The sequence below is a fragment of the Pundamilia nyererei genome, unplaced genomic scaffold (genome assembly GCF_000239375.1).
Source record: "Pundamilia nyererei isolate P.nyererei 1_Seehausen unplaced genomic scaffold, PunNye1.0 scaffold00099, whole genome shotgun sequence".
Lineage (NCBI taxonomy): Eukaryota > Metazoa > Chordata > Actinopteri > Cichliformes > Cichlidae > Pundamilia > Pundamilia nyererei.
Window position 1 is genome coordinate 918,128 of NW_005187500.1, and position 17,330 is coordinate 935,457.

At 44.6% G+C, this 17,330-nt stretch overlaps 1 protein-coding gene across 1 annotated transcript in view; it reads left to right on the forward strand.

The window, feature by feature from the left end:
* med13a (mediator complex subunit 13a) overlaps window positions 1-17,330 on the forward strand; it is a 66,738-nt gene that overhangs the window by 35,647 nt on the left and 13,761 nt on the right. Inside the window, exons 4-13 of the mRNA XM_005740349.1 lie at window positions 1,653-1,798; window positions 6,497-6,697; window positions 6,809-7,003; window positions 7,118-7,280; window positions 8,551-8,661; window positions 10,446-11,201; window positions 12,310-12,526; window positions 16,501-16,531; window positions 16,918-17,039; window positions 17,228-17,312. Of these exons, the coding sequence (XP_005740406.1) occupies window positions 1,653-1,798; window positions 6,497-6,697; window positions 6,809-7,003; window positions 7,118-7,280; window positions 8,551-8,661; window positions 10,446-11,201; window positions 12,310-12,526; window positions 16,501-16,531; window positions 16,918-17,039; window positions 17,228-17,312 (2,027 nt within the window). The remainder of the gene's footprint in view (window positions 1-1,652; window positions 1,799-6,496; window positions 6,698-6,808; window positions 7,004-7,117; window positions 7,281-8,550; window positions 8,662-10,445; window positions 11,202-12,309; window positions 12,527-16,500; window positions 16,532-16,917; window positions 17,040-17,227; window positions 17,313-17,330) is intronic.

Here is a 17,330-nt window from a genome sequence, read left to right on the forward strand (position 1 = left end):
ATATCCATTTTTATGGGCGCACAGTGTGAGCACTCGGGTCGCATCAGAGCATCGGGCCGTATAGTGTGAGACCTGCATCGTGACCTATGAACTTCTAACCCTGCGAGTCAATCGTGCAGTTTGAGCAGGAGCTGGATAACGCGACTGGAAAAATCGCACAGTGTCTGCCCAGCTTAAGTGAGCTGCATATGCAGGGCAGATCTGCAGTGTAGAATCGAGGCTGAGGTTACAGATTGCATTAGTGACAAGAAAGAAATTGGACTTTGATTAACTTTATTCTAGCCAAACCTGATCCATCAGACGTGCCAAGTTCGGCCCAGGCACTGACCTTTGCAAGTACGACACCTCTTAGTACAAACAATTATGTGTGGCTCATTAAAGGCAAAGAAGCAATCGTGCTCTAAAAACCTCATAACAATGGAGAATGCCCGCTTGATGTGTGGAATTTGATTGCCATCTGCAATAACGCTCACTTGCTCAGGCTGCTCACACCTTAGGAGAACTTTATCAAGGCAATTTGTTTTTCTTTCACAAGACTGGAAGGTCTTTTCTCCCCATGTCGATCTGCCTCGCTCTGCTCCTTTCCTTTAATCCTCTGCACAGGAGGTGTGTCAGTGCCGGAGAGACGGGTAGAGAAGACTGATATTAGCTTAACCAAATCCTCAGAGGAGGCAACCCTCTCTGATCCACTTCCAAATTCACTTCGTCCTTACCCATTTGGTCATTTGCCACACACGCCGCCTCTTGCGCTAACTGCGTGTGTGCGTGCATGTACACGTCAGAGAGAGGAAAGCCTGCCGACAATGCTGTGCTTTCCCCCCCGGTCCCTTCTCCCTCAGTCTGCCCCGTCCTTGCTTTACTTCTTTAAGTTGTTGCTGCTGAGGTCAGACTGGCACAGGCAGGCTTTGTTGTGAGCACAAGAGCGTGTGTGAGGGAGGGAGGGAGGGAGGGAGGGAAAAGGTACTGTTTTGCAGTTAAGCATTTTGGCCACAATGCCAGAAGTAGTCGTGGCTCGCCTTTCTGTTTTACTCTGGATGAGATGTACAGACGCACACTTGAACTCCAAACCACCTGTAAGCATTGCTGTGCAGACTGACTTGCATCCCGGTCTCTGCACATGCTATTGAAGTCTTTAAATACCCACTCGTGTGTCATCGATTGAAAGGATTAGGATTGAACTCTGGAAACCTTTATCATCCACTCTGTTATCGGAATAAAAAAAAGTGGCGCAGGCTATCGGAGCAATTTAATAGAGGCATAGGAGGCATCTTTGAATCAGATAAGTAGCTTTTACTCCCTCGTGTCTCTCTGGAATCGTTTTTTTCTTTCTATCCAAAGTCTCTGTCATGTTGAAGCAGGATGTAGGTGAGACGTGAGATTCCATTATATCTGACACACGAAAGGAAAAAACCACACACAGGTTTCTATAATCATTTTTTCTCTCTCTACCTTTCCTCTCCCTGCCATCTCCTCTGTTTCTGTCTTTGTGAATACGAACTTGAACTAGACTATGTGATCTGCTCATCCTTTTTTCTTTACTTTTTCTTTATTCTACTCCAAAGTCTGCTGGAGTTATTCACTGGAAGTCTTTTCAAAGGTGCATTTGAAAGTAGTGTAATCCCAAATGACTCATCTCACTCTCTTTCTCACAGTGAGCACTTGTCCTGCGCCTTCACCTTCTTCTTACATGGCGAGAGCAACGTGTGCACCAGCGTGGAGATCAACCAGCACCAGCCTGTCTACCATCTCACAGAGGAGCACCTTACTCTGGCTCAGCAGGCATCCAGCCCCTTCCAAGGTGGGTCACTGCTGTGTGTTACCCAGCCTTCAGTGACGTGCAAACATGTGACACAACATCAAGTCACGTCGTCATGTTGTTGAATTTGGTTTATAATGGTTTCAGCTGCGTGGTGATGGGCATGTCGCTCCTACTTGTTATCATAGTGCAGGCATAGATATGTGAATTAGTTCAGCAGTCTTTTTACATTTTTCCTGAGCAGATTAAACTAGTGCAATATGAACAATTTATATCTTCACAACTATTGAAATGAATATTTAAACTGTCTTCTCGTTAAATTAGATAAAGACTTAGTTAACTGTCCAAGCATTTGTCCAGAGGTATTACTAAAGTGTCTGTAGAGTAACAAGACTTTGGTGTCACCTCATAATTTCAACCTGACCTTATGAATGAAGATCTGCTGCACACGAAGATTCTCCAAAGTCTGGTGACTGGCAAAAAATCTACACAAACAGGAAGTTCCTAATAATGTGTCAGGTTGATTTGATCTGCCAGACCTCACCCTCACATATTGTATTTTTTCAAATGGCAGTAAAATAATTTTTATGAGGGTTGTTGCTTGTTGTTTGCACAGAGATGCTTTTTTTGTATCTTTAAATTTGTGCATAAAACTACGTTGTAATCCAATAAAAATCTACCAAATAGTACAGAATGATCCCAAACAAATGAAGCACAATAAATATCGCGGTTGCTCTGTATCGGCTGCAGGACTTTATTACTTAAGACTTAAAAAAACAAAACCGGATTCCCTGGATTTTGCTCTTCAAACAAAAGCCTTATTTTTACACTGAATCAACACATTATTGCAAATTTTCTGCTGCTTGTCATTGTAAGTTTTTCTGAAATAGATTACACAAGTCATTACAACAACGTGTCTGCTGCTGAGGACACAAACCACAAAGTTTAGAATTAAAGTTGATGAATTATTCAGTGCGAGAAAAATGTCAGAGCTGTAAATAAAATCACATTTAAAGTTTCTGCCTGTTTAAAAGTCCAGAGCTGTTCAGCCCCACAGCCTCTTTACCCGTTGTTACGGTCAAATAAATTTTCTTCTTTGGATTCAAAGTAACAGGTCACTCATGCAGAGTGGCAACTTTTATCTTACAGTTACTTTAGACTGTTGAACACGCACAAATGGATTTTAATAAAATACTAAAGGTTATATGGTCAACAAAAGTGTAGAGATATATTTTTTCTGAATGAAATGGATCAGCAGTCTGTGTGTTGGGTGCTGTTTGTAAGATAAATCGTATGTGATCTTCTGTCGCGCTGTCTTTCGCTACTCTTTGGCTCGCAGACAGCTCAATGCAAAGTCACACCCCATCCAAATGTTCGTGTAGCGACTTTAATGTGCAGTTTCATACTCGTGTAGGAAGAAAACAGATTGCTTTATGAATACGGTCATTAGATGTAAAACTGCTATCACACACCCATCCTGTTGATTCTTCTATTAGTAGAGAGGTATGAGTGTCGTGTCATTATCTAGTACTCGGCTCTTTCATTTGCATACTTTGCTGACTTGCCTCGAGTGTTCTCTCAGCAGCGTTGGACCGCACGAATGCGCTCGGCTGTGATGTAACGTGTCCCCCTGCACAGAGATGATGCAGAAATTAAAATCATGCATAGCTAAAATGAATGTTTTGTGGAAATTTGACAAACCAGCCCTCACGAGGCTTATCTTTATTTAATCTTTGTGCACCAATAAAAAAAATAAAACCCAGTTGGATGAGACGTTTTCCCAGAGGAAAAGTTTGCCGCCTTTACCTTTCTCATTTATGGCTGGATAGATGTGATGCAGCTGTCCTCTTTTTCTCTGTACGCCCCCTCCAGAGTAATAATAGTGATCACTTCCTCCATTCGCCACAGTAATTCCTGTACAGACGGCCCCTTTACTGTCTCTAGAGACCTCATGAAGGGAGGTGATAATACCTCTCAGTTAAAGACGAGTACTTTAGATAAAAATAAAAAGACTATCAGAATTTAGCATGCAGATACGTATGGTGATGTTTATGGGGTTTTCCAGTTATTTAGAAGGATTATATTGCTCACCAGCTAAGAGTAACTTGCGACTGTTTTGTTAGTCTTTAAATACTTAAATGGCAATATCTCGCCGAGTTTCCATCCTGGTCAGGTAATTGAGGGCTCAAGGTTTTCAGAGATGCACACTGACACCTCTTCTCTTTTCACTGAGTGATAATGCTGCTGAGTACGCTCATACAAGTGATCCACAGGAGCAGTTTATTAGAATGATGCATTCGTTTTTGTAGCATTGGAAACACCCTCATGCAGCCCAGCTATGTGAAACTGATGCGTACACCTGTCTCTACTGTGAGAGCGTGTGTGTCTGTGTGCAGGTGTGCGTTTTCACCGCCGCAGTGTGTATCCTCCTGGCTAACCAAGCATAGCACCGAGAAAGGCCTGACTTCCATCCCCCTTTATCCATCTATCCGCCCCCCCCACTCACCTCTGCCAGCTTGGTTTACTCTGGCGGGCAGACCTCTCCAGGATGTGACCTCATAAAAGGGCGCAGAGTGAATGTAATGAACTCTCAGCCCATTACACTGATCTGAGCACATTTGACATGTCTTCAGGGAACCAGAGATGGACTCACAGCCAGAGAGAGGGGCAGGAGGGGTGGCTCGAGAGAGGGGAGGATGAGGTGCGGTGGCGATCAGGGGGAGGGGGGTAAACCATTTCCATAATTGTGCTGAATTTGATCTCTCCTCCACAATTGGCCCGAGGTCTTACGAGCGCGTGTGCGCACAGCAAGAAGTGCAGAAAAGGAGCAGGGCTGAATTTAATCAAGGTTAATGTGGTCGTCCATAGCTGGATGTTGTCGTGCATCTCAACGTAAATAACCTTTTGTTCTTCTCTCTGTTGGGTTGTTTTCGCTGAGGTAGTGCGTTCTGTAGGCTGAAGCGAAACAGTACGCCGAGGGGCGTTCGGGGCTCGCGTCTAGATGACGTGTTTTTATAACTTCTTTCTTTTTTTTAAATGCTCTGAGGTTCATTTGACAGTAAAAAACCAAAATAACATTATTCCTCCAAGTCACCTGACTTTGTCTGGTGAAGCTCAACATTGCTTCCAATCTGCTGCAGTGCTACTTATCTCCCACTGCCACCTGCCAGCGCCGTCCTTGAAATAAGTGTCGGATCTGTTTGTCACTTTTTTCCCTTTGTGTCCAAACAGTGTCGTTTAAAGTTGTAATCCTTAAGATTTCAGCCCTGGTCAGTTTGATAACGGGCATGGTTGGCTTGTAAAAGCAAGTGCGGTTAAATGCTGCAGAATTCTTTGAGCCCCGACTTTGTCAGAAGCACAACAGAAGAGCAGCAAGTGAATCTGTTTAAAGTTGTACCAAAAACAAACTTGGATTGCCAGTCAAAAGTGAGGGTGTGACTTCAAGTTTCACTGAAACAGGAAGCAGCTGTTCATCTTGTCCAGAAGTTACCGTAGGTGTACAGCCTGCTGCCCTCTGTGGTTGCTCCTGAGCCTTTTCCGTTTCTCCACGCGGTATTTAAAAGGATCCGCTTGCAACCAAACCTGCCACAGCATGTGATTGTTCTTGTTTCCTGTTGCTCCTTCATGATAAGTCCACAGTTGGAAGCTTTTGATGCAAAGAGCTGAAGTTAATGATTCATTGTAACTGCTTTTTAACCTCCTCGATCATTTTTTGCCCCTCGTGTGTTTACTCAGGTGGGTCACTTCGATCCTCCTATTAAAAGCTAACATATAGGTTTTTAAAAATTGCTTAAAAGAAATGTGTTAAATGGCTGCTTCCAATAACCTACTGAACATAAATGGGACTTTATCTGCACATGCTCAAAGCTCCAGGCTCTTTCCTGGAAAGACTATTTGTGCACACAGGCTTTCTTTTTCTACCCTCTCCTTTTTTTCCATTGTCTCCTGCCATTTTCCTATCATGAAAGCTGTTCTGCAGTCCAGCCGCTCAATCAATACCTGGGGACAGAGGCCATCGAGTCTAGTAATGACATACTAGGAAGGCAGAGCAGAGAGGGACATTAACAAATGCTCACTCACACACCCACCAAGCCAGTCTGTTCGTAGAACCATTATACCCCCCTTTCCACATTTCAATGCATAATAGACAAAGAGAAAGGAGAATGGATGCATAGCAAGATGGTGTGTGTGTGTGTGTGTGTGTGTGTGTGTGTGCGCATGTTTCCAGTTGGTTTCTGTGCTCATACGTATGCATTATGCATGTTAGTTTATGGTGCTATCTGCATTTGGCTGATGGATGTTGGTCTGTTCTGTAAGCTGACTGATTGGCTCTCTCTGCCACTCTCATATGTCTGTGAGGTCAAGTGTGTTTGCCAAGGACTGGCCCCTTTTATAAGCCTCTGTTTATGGGCTCTGAGAGGCTGCTTCTTCTCAATAATTGGCGTCTGGAAAGGTCAGAGCGCTCCTGATTCGTCCAGAGATGGCAGAATGACAATGAAAGGAAAACACATGTACAAAGAAAGACGAGATGAATGAAGTGAAGAATTTAGCGACAATAAGAACAGACAGGAAAGGAATCGCAAGTGGTATGGATTTAGAGAAAAAAGGGACCAGGATGTAATGGGAAAACAGGAACTAGTTTTTAAGTGTAGTTGTGGAAGATGTGATGCAGAATGGAAGATTCCCAAAGTTATGCTGACTCTTTCCTTCTTGCTGCTTTTCCTTCCTCCCCCTTTTTAGTGATCCTGAGTCCATTTGGTCTAAATGGAACACTGACTGGCCAGTCCTTTAAGATGTCAGACCCACCTACCCAGAAGCTGATTGAGGAGTGGAACCAGTTCTATCCCATCAGTCCCAGTGCCAAGGAGAACGTGTCAGAGGACAAAGTAGAGGACATGGACTGGGAGGATGAATCTCTGGCCTCTGTTGAGGTCCTCGTTGGTCAGTATTTATTTTGAATCCACAATCTTAAGAATACCTTTTTCACGTGTAGAGTTTCTAGTTTAGTTTGACTGATTTGTGATCCTGAACTTTTTGCATGTTTTGGTTCAGGTGGTGTGCGTATGGTGTACCCAGCCTGCCTGGTGCTGGTACCCCAGTCAGACATCCCTGTTGTGACCCCTGTGGGGTCCTCCCACTGCACTGCCGTCTACTCGGGTGGCCACCAAGTGCCTGCTTCCCAGCGAGAGCCCGCCATGTCTTTGGTGACACTCACCCCTCCCACATCACCCGAAGAGGCGCAGACAGGTAAAGACATAAGACTCCTGCTGAGTCCTAAGTTGAGGATTTCTCTTAACATGACTGGAAGAATTTGTCATCTTTTGTCAAATGGTCTGTTAACCTTCCTCTTTCCTTCCCCAGTGGACTCTCACTCGGCTCAGAAGTGGGTTAAGATGCCTTCATCATCTGATGCGTTTAGCGTGGACAGAACAAGTCACCACGGAGGAAAGATTCCACGCCGGCTAGCCAGTCAGATGGTGGAGCGTGTCTGGCAAGAGTGCAATATCAACCGAGCCCAGAACAAGTACGTGTGACATTGTGCAGAGTGCTTAAACATGAAAACTGCCACTAGGTATGCCGTAATGGATGCATCACCTATCGGTTACATTGGCTTTGCTCTCAATCAGACTTGTTTGTCTTCACCGTATGATTATGGGAAAATATTTGACAGTAAATTCAATTAAATTTTATTTACACAGCACCAAAGGCACTTTATAATGTAAGGTAGAGCCTACAATAATACATACAGAGAAAAACCCAACAATCATATGACCCCCTATAAGCAGCACTTTGGCGACAGTGGGAAGGAAAAACTCCCTTTTAACAGGAAGAAACTTCCAGCAGAACCAGGCTTAGGGAGGGGCGGGGCCATCTGCTGTGATTGGTTGGGGTGAGAGAAGGAAGACAGGATAAAGACATGCTGTGGAAGAGAGACAGAGGTTAATAACAAGTGTGATTCAGTGCAGAGAGGTCTGTTAACACAGTGAGTGAAGAAGAAACACCCAGTGCATCATGGGAATCCCTCAGCAGCCTACATCTATTGCAGCATAACTAAGGATTCAGGGTCACCTGATCCAACTATATGCTTTAGCAAAATCAATCTAGACCCGTGCATGAACTGGTACAAACATGGTCACTGATCATTCCTGGTTAAAAACATATTATTTCAATATATGTGATGAACAGGAAGAAACCTCTGGCAGGATAAGAGGAGCAGTTACCTCTGTACAGAAATACTGAGTGTGTATTACAGCGAGTTGTGTTTATATACGTATATAAAATGTAGATAAAACTGAAGATCTGATTATTGCTTATTTGATATTAATTAGAAATATCATAAATAACCACATTACTTGCACAGACATAGATGAATTATTCTGCTACATTTCTGTCTGCTTTTTATTATTGATTAAACTCTGAGTTCTGAAGAAAACCGGACGGATATAAATGTCGGTAGTCAAGTAATAGCTTAAAGTTTTAGGCCTTGGGTTGTTTTTATTATTCTACAGCAGTGACTCTGACACGTTTGGTGCACCTTGGGATCTGTTGCCTCTTGACCAAGCACAAAACGTTGCCTATCGTTAGCTGTCAGCCAAACCATTACCGCTCCAAGGAGGGTGATAAAACCAGCCGTGGCTCAAAGCTTTTACCAATCGCTGCTGTATGTGAAAGAAAAATGGCATCAAAAGTGGATGGGGCTGTTCACATAAATGCTGCTTGAAAGAATTGGGGAAATTGAAAAGTCTCAATAGAATTTCGTTTCGACTTTTTATTTATTTATTTGAACTCCCTAGGCGAAAGTTTCCAGCTGCAACCAACGGTACCTGCGAGGAGGAGCCAAGTGAGAAAGTGGGAACCTGGGATTTTGTGGAGTCTTCACAGAGGTCGTACTGCAGCTGTTCGAGGTCAGTCGATGTGCAGTTCACACAGGTATTGCTCATGTGTGTGCGCTCAAAGACATTTCAAAGAGGTTACATGGAGTCCACAGGGCTTTGAACACCGGCGCAGAGGGCCGTACTCAGCAAAATATCTGCAAGTTACATCTGCGTCTGGACTTTGACAAGCATATTATTCTTCACATTTTTCAATTTATCACTATTTTGTGTAAGCGACAGCCGTGGCGGGGCTGAAACCTCTGCTGGCTTGTGTGTTTCTGTAAGTCGGACGTTTTTATTCCCGCACTGACTGGAGTGATTTCAGGCGGAAAGAATAGTTTGACCTCTGATGTAGCTGTTGAGGGTGGTAAAAGGAATGTGTGTTGTTAATGTGAACAAATAAGCTCAGATCATGTGTTTGCCCTGGTGTTTCATCAGTCTGAATCAGCCCAGCTGTCCTTATAAAGTCCTCCCTGAACAACCTCCTCTGTATTTATTTAGGATAAAATAACACACCCATCATATGCATTAATATCATTTTGCATGCAGTAGTCTAACACCTTGTAAATGCTATTCTTTGTTTGCTTGTGCCTGCACACGGTTAATATTTGTCCTCTCTGGTTAATATATAGACATTCTTGTCTATCACATTTTATTTAATGACAGTTTTTAGATCATCGTAAACAGCATGCTGCTATGTCTGCGTCCCACGATCATCATCTTCTCTGCCTCCTGACAAACTGCAGATACAGGCAGCTGTTTAATCCGCTGAAACGCAAGCCTGACCACTCCAGTCTGCACATCTAACCAGTATACACTATGCCTGGATGCTTGACTGGTTTTGTCAGAAGTCCAAACCAACTGAAAGAAAGTCCTGCTTTGTGGTTGATAATGAAGCGCTATCTAAAGTGGATCTGTGTGCGTGTTTGGGGAATCCTCTGCACCGGGCTCGTGCACCTTGGACTGCAGATGAGCAGAGTGAATTGGGCCAGTCAGCTGGAGCATGTTAATTTGTTGGAAAGCACCCAACTCTTTGGCAGCACATAAATGGGAAGCTGTGCGTTGCCAGTTTTACTGTCCATTAGCTTTGTTTTGTAGATGGAAGCCATACGTGTCTGTTTATGTTGACAGCTGAATGCGAGGTCACACACAAAGCCTGCTTATTAAAGAGGGACACTGATGTGTAAGTGTTGCTTGCAGCGTGAGTGCTGAGCCGTCAAAACGGAGGGTAAAAGATGACCTCGGACTATTTTTCTTTGAAACGTGTCTGATGGGATGTAGGAGCCAGGTGATACCAAGGTGAGGTACGGGAGAGGGGCTTTGGTGAGGTGGGTGTTCTAGCAGGTCATGGCCCTGGTGAATCCTTCATATATTTTGTGTCTTTTCTTCTGACAGCACTCTGTGAATGTGCTTCATTAATTTCTGTTTGGCTGTCTGAGGAAAATACAATATTGATGTTTTAGAAGATGATTTTTTTTCATGCCATCAGTTTGACTGTGAATAATTAAAAAATGTATGACTATGCATTAGCCTTTGTGGTTTAGCTGTTACAGCTTTACTCTGGAGCTGATCCGTGAAGTGTTCTCTGCTAATTGTGTTGGGATAAATTTGGGGGGCGGTGCTGCCTTGTTGCTCGTGAGCATAATTGGGCTAATTGATGTTTTATAAGAGCAACGGATGCGATGGCTTAAAAGGAAGTTTCACACGAGCTGCACAACTTCTCGTAAAAGACTCTCTGTATGTGCGAGTGTTTTGCTCCTTGTCATCAGTACGTCACGGTCTCACTGCATTTCCCTGTTTTTGCTCTCCTGCAGATACAAATTAGTTAAGCAGCGAACAGCCAATAACACGGGCCAGCCTCAGTCAGCTGGCCAGCCATCCCAACCTCCGACCAAGCACAAAACTGGAGGAGAGAAGCCAGAGAAGGGTGACAAGCAGCAGAAAAGACCCCAGACACCCTTCCATCATCGCAGCCTGGCCAGCGACGAAGCCTCCATAGACACAGAAGCAACAGCTGGACAAAGGTTGGCCCTGAGGAGTCAGGATGGAGCAAGATTTCCTAGTATTCGCTCTGCAGATGTATCTGCCATCCAAAAAGCCCCCCAGCTCCACAGTGGGGGCGTTAGCACTGGGCCATCAGAACAGGCCAACTCCCCTCAGCCCCCACCACTTAGTCCCCACCCCTGTGAACGCAGTGAGGAGTCAGGGGAGGGCATGAAGAACCCTTCGACCCCCAATAGCCAACACTTTTACCAGCCGCAGCCGGAAGCTTGCCTGGTCGGGGTGAAGGGCAGCAGCGAGGAGCAAGGAGGGCCAGAGGCTCTGAATCAGCACTTCCAATCCCATCAACCCAACCCCCACCCCGGAACCTCAGCCTACTCCGAGCCTCCTGAGCCTACCGTGTATGTGGGTGCAGCGATCAACCTGGAGGACGACAGCTCCCACGCACCATGGAGGTTATTCAACTTACCCCGAAGGAAAGAAGCCGAGCTGCCCACGCCGCTGCTGCCTGGAGACAAGTTGAGAGAGGAGGCAGCCGCATCACAAGACAACCTGGTGTCGGTCACAGAGTGAGTGGCAATTACACTTCAGTCCCCGTTCGGTGGCCTCTGTTTGGGAAAGCCAGCTATCCCAGCTTTCCTACTTTGTACACGGTGCCAGTGAGCCGCTTTGAAGCACTTTCAACAGCCCAGAAAAAAATAGTTTAAAAAAATAATAACACATCTGCCTCCTCTTTCCTCGCCCTTGCTGCCCCTCCTATTCCTCCTGTTCAGTGTAACACTTAGCTACACACAGCTTTGTGACCTTTTGACTTCATACATCACCAATATGCAGGGCTAGCACTACTCAGTGATTCCTACACACAAGCACAAGAGAGCAATGAGGGAGAGAGTAATGATGGAGCTGGATAAAGATAAAACACTGCTATTGTAATAGAGGCGGAGCTGATAAAAGTACTATCTGCTGGTTATCAGTTTAGCAGGTTCTAGAGAGCATTTGACTGAGCTGCAGCTGCTAGTGAGGTATCACAGATAGTGGCAGCATGAAGGGTCCAGGGTGAAGACCAGGGTGGCCAGAGAGGGAATTATCAGGGAAGTTATGCAGTCCTGAGTGGGGCCAGCCACTTGGATGGCCTATCCTAGCTGTAATCCCCCCAGCTACAGCTCTGAATATTGGCTAAGCTGTGACCCAGGTCACTGCACACCATCACCTTGCATCAAAGCTGGACAGGCGTGATAGGAGGACAGAAAAACACAGTTGTTGCTGGCAGGGAAGGCCAAGGATAACGCCTTCTTCTCCGTGTCGTCCCGGGCTGTTACATATGATGAACACGTAGGCCAGAGTCCGAGCTACAGAAGAGTTTTTGATGAGTGATGCAACAGGTGATAGTTCTGTGTGTCAGAGCCACCGTGTTCTCATAAAGCCAGCAGAAATGTAATTGTCTGACAGCAAACAGGAGGCTTCTTCTGCATGACGGCTGTCAGAACCAGTTGCAGTCACTGCCATTTCTGTAACTCCAGTAAAAAACACATGATGTCACACCAAAACAGAGCAGATGGGGCAGTGTTCTTCTCTCACCCTGTTCACACACAGTCGCAATCATCAGTTAGACTGCTACTTTATGAAGATCTTTACATTAAACACTAGGAGTCACTGCGTTTTTTATCCCCTATCCAGGGTGATGTCTACGTCTAAATGGCCACTCAAGGTTTCCGAAGAACGCGTGCAGATGTATCGAGCCAGGAGGAACCAGCATCTTGCTGCTGCTGTAACAGATGGAGATCACGAGCCTGAGGTCGACCCCTACGCCTTTGAGGAAGGAGATGTCAAGTTCACATTCTCCAACAAGAAGGATAAGTCAGGCGGGGAGCGGGAGCCAGGAAAGAAACACAAGGTAAGGCCAGCCAAGTGGAGGAGCGAGGAATGCTCCTCAGCTGTTAGCAGGATATTCACACGGCTTTACTGCGCGCTGTAATGGATGCATTATGCCGACCTTGCTGGCCCCTTTTGCTTATTGTTCTTCTGACAAGAACATCAGACAGTAAGCTGTAAGCTCTGCCTGCTCTCTATTACATTTTCTCCTATATGTCCATTACTTTATTTAGATGCATTCAGAATAGATTTTGCAACATTTTCAGAACTGAAAAAGTGTCACTTTCTGTGAATGCAAAATGACCTTTTGCACAAGTCACCCACAAGGTACGCTGCAAACCAGCTCCCAGCTCTGCCATGTGCCATTTATTGGATGGTCTTCATTCTCTGATTTAGATCAAATTGCTTATTTGTGTAACAGTAATCTTTACAGTTATAATTGTAACTGTTGCAATCTAGATCTAAAATAGAACCTCTAACTGTGACCAGCACGGTATCCACAACATCCTGTTATTATCATTTACTCACTTTCTTGTCTCCATATTTGTGTCTTGAGCTCTGTTTGCACAGGACAGGGACACTGACAGCACGTTGTACTAATAGTTTGTAAGGTGAAAATGCAGAGGGGAATGATCATGTCCTGAACATCGTTATGATTTTGGTGTTTTTCTTTTTTTGTCGTTGTTGTCTTCACTACATTTCCCATCAGTCTCTTTTCCTTTGTGAGATTTATGGCTGCTGTGCTGGTGAAAAAATGAACGTTTACACTTACAAAGTCAGGTGGGCACAGACTGGAGATCTATTCACAGATAAAGCGTAAATGATTATGGGAGATGAGATGGGTAGTAGGGCTGCACGATTTAGCATAAAATGAGAATCACGATTTTTTTTCTTAGAATTGAGATCACGATTCTCTCAAGATTTTCTTTTCCAGTATAAATATTTATTGCACTTAATAACTGCACATCAACTTCGTAACAGTTGAGACTGAACATAAACAATAAATAAACATAAAAACAACAAATGTCTCACGTTTTGTTGTTGCTGCAAAATGTTGTACTGCTTGAAATTCCATCTCCACCGTTGCTCGACGCTGCGTGTATAGAGCAGGTAGTGCAACAATAGAAAAATAGTTGCGGGACGGCACTGTGTAGCGTTTGTCTAGGGTGTTGATCATTTTCCTAAATCCCTCGTTTTGCACAGTGTTGATGGAGCCATATCTTTGGTCAGGTGATAAGTGATAGCCTCCGTAATGTCTTTGTGCCTGCGGGAGTTCGACGGGTATAGGGAAGCGCTGTATAAGGTTCCCGTTATTGGTGTTTGGGTGGTTGACCGGGACGGATTTTCTCCTGTCACTTTCTCGTCATCCCTGACGTGCTCTCCGTGGTTTTTTCCTGCTAATTTTAGCATCACACGGCACAGCTTCTGTATCACGTGGTATAAGGCTCCGCCCTTGTCATGTGTTGGGCAGGAAGAGTGAGCGCTTGTTGTCATGCAGATTACCTCCCGGATCAAAATGCGGTACAATCGTCGTCGTCTTTTTTTTTTTTTTTTTTAAATCGTTGTCATTTGGAAATGAGATCGCACATAAGTATGAGTCGAGATCGCAATTTTCTAACGATTAATCGTGCAGCCCTAATGGGTAGCGTGCACTCTTTTCACAGGCCCAGCTTATTTAGCACAATATTATGTCTGCAGCTTGTAGTTGTTTAGCGCCAAATTTCAGACTTTGCTTATCTCCGTGAAAGTGTCGCAAAACACACAAATGTTGCTGGTAGTTTGTAAATCCCATGAAGTCTCCCAGTCGCACTGATCCCATGTAAAAAGGACTTGTTCCAAAAAAGAAAATTCCTTGTTGGTTTTAATATAAATTCATTTTATTCTAAACAACTTGTAACTGCAGCTTTAATATAAATGAGGAGTAAAAACTGCATGAAGTGACATTAAATATAAATAGTCGAGGCATGTTTGAGGATTAAATGTGCTTAGCTGCTTTCCTCTGATCATCGTAATGATTATAAACCTGAGTCAGCAGATATTCCTGTCAAAGGCAGATTATCACGTGAGACTTTTATCGTGATTTATCTGTGGATTTGTCACCTTGAAGTCCAGCTAGTTTTAATGCTGGTTTACCTGCTTAGAAAACAGCTGTGCGAGGCGGTTTGGCTGCTTTTAGTTGCTCTTGTCCATCGGCTATATTACGGAAAGCTGCAGTAACAGTTTGAAGAAGGCGTGTTGGTGCGAAGCCTTTTTGAGCGTCACCGCTTTATTCCAAGCCGTCTTTCACTTAGTTGCCTGGGGTGAAAAAGGGACAAGAGGGCTGATTTTAAGATCCGGGAGCAGGCGAGTTAGAAAATAGGCCATCCGCATCCTCAGCAACGCTGCACTAAAAATAACAGGGCAACCACTTTCTGCATGCATCCGCTTTCACTGCCAAAGTCTAAATGAGCAGGAAACCATTCCTGAATCACTATTGTTGTTTGCGCCCAAAGGAACACCAAATAGTTAGCCTCTCCAATTTCCTTTGAGTTGTTGTGTTTTTCCTATTTGATCTGCCCTCTTCCTCCTTCCCCTCCTCGCTGTATTCTCCTGCTCTGCTTCCGCCTCTGCAGCTTTTAGCTTCGGTTCCAGAGAAGGGCCACCTGTTGGCTGGTACGATTTTGAAAGGGAGATTCGATGTTTGTGTCCCCGTCCCCAGCGGGACGTCACAGTGCCACAAACCCGACTCACTGAAGCGTTGAGCCTTAAAAAGCGCACTCAACTATTTTCCTTCTCTTCTGTGTGGTTACGACCCCGCTGCACGCCCCCGATGTGTGCAGAAATGTGAGGGTGAAGGCAGCTCTCGGTGGAGTGAAGTCTCTTAAGAGCACTGTGTGCAGTGGAGCTCTCCCTCTGTCTGACTGCTTTACTTTGTGTGTGCACATCCACCACATGCTCTGCGTGTGAGCGTGCACTGGTTATTTCTTAAACTAATAATTTTGTTGTCTTTCAGTTTGTTTTTGTTGTTGTTGTTTTTTCCCCTTGAGTCATTCATCGTTGTAGCTGCAATGAATTTCACCTCCTACCTGCCACATATTTAATCTAAACCTTCAGAATCTGCCTGTGAAGGTTAACTTTACTGTGTCAAATTAAATCTTAATGTGAGATTAAGTCATTATTTTAATAACGCTTATTTGTCCAGTCTGACATATTTACTGCTCATCAGACTATTAAATCACTTACTGGCGGCTCGTCTTGTGAGACGGAGAAGAAAGCTGGGCTGCTTTCGAGTCTTTTGCCAGATGCTAACACACCTTCCCACCCAAGGCTACGCTATTGATAAGGGGTTAAGGTGTCTTTGCCGCCTATAGATTGCAGCCTTGGTGGGGATGTTGTGCGCTGCCCTGGATTGGGCCTCTAAGGGAGACAGATTAAAGCCTGCGTTACTCAGAGAAAACCCTGGAGCGTAATGAAATCAATGGCCGGGACATAACATTGCTGTTCCCCTCTCAAACTGCTCAGCACACAGTGTACACACAACACGCCACAAGAGCACGCTGGCACAGAAGGCCAGGCCTCCCAGATATCGATGTCTGTGTAGGAGCCTAACAGGCCATTCCTTGGATCGTGATTTCACTCTGGGCTGCACTGGAAATCTTATTTGCCTCAGCAGACACGAGGATCTACCGCTCCCCGTTTGTCTGCCTCTCTCACTGTACTTTTGTTATTGATAGGTTGAATTATTTTGCACATTGATTGGATAAGGTAGCGTGTGGCTTTTGAAATGGTTCTCTTTGTGTTTTTGTAGTTCATCAACTTTATTTGTACATTTTCTGAATCACAGTTTTGGGCTTAAAAGATTTGACACGCCTGTAACCATGCAGTTGTGTGAGAATTTCATTGATATCGGTGCAATTTAATTTGAGAATATTGTTTAATGAAGCTATGAAACAGCATGTCAGTAACAGTTCAGTGTTTGTGTTGGTCTAAGCAGCCAATCTCTTTTCTCTCTCACAGGGTGAGGATGGAGGGACCGGCCCATCAGATGGTAAGCAGCCTGTTTCCAGCATCACCCCAACACACTCAGTTGTACTGTTGCTCTCAGAAGACCGACATAGTAACTCCAGCGTTTTTCATTTTAGTATTCAGATGGGTTTTGGCGAGCCACCACAGTGACTGAAACCTGTTAGCTACATTTCCAACATGTCAATAGAAATTAATTTACCAAATAAGTAACATTCATTCTCAATTACTTTTAATTTAAATCTCATATAACAGATTTGTCATGCTGAAAGCATTTCACTAATTGAATTTTTGGAGAATTCTAACGAAACGATCACAGCTCAGAGCAACGTTGCTGCCTTCAGTGGATTCTCAAACAGCCGCCGTCTTGTGGAAAGAGAGAAGTATTTACAGCAGTGTTTGTGTGCGCAGACCCTCAGCGTGCAGCGCCTCACAACCGCGTGACTTCCACCAGCCTGATCCACGAGACGGACCTGGTGGTGTCCATCAACGACCTGGACAACCTCTTCAACTCGGATGAAGATGAGCTGGCGGTCAGTAGAGATCTTGAGTGTGGTTTTGTGTGTCTTTCACTTTTGTGCCAGAGCAGTGGTACCTCTGGTATTTACAAGCCATTTGTGTGTGACTAATACCAGGAATGAACTAATAGCTATATTTACTGACTCAAAAATACCGACTTAATCAGGTGTTTTATTCTTTTTCGTCCCTCTCCCTCCTACAGCCGGGTTCCAGGCGACCGGTGAATGGAACGGACGGGATATTTGGCAACAAGGAAAACAAATCATCCATCTTGGATCCTGTACCCTGTATGTATCAGTCTCCCA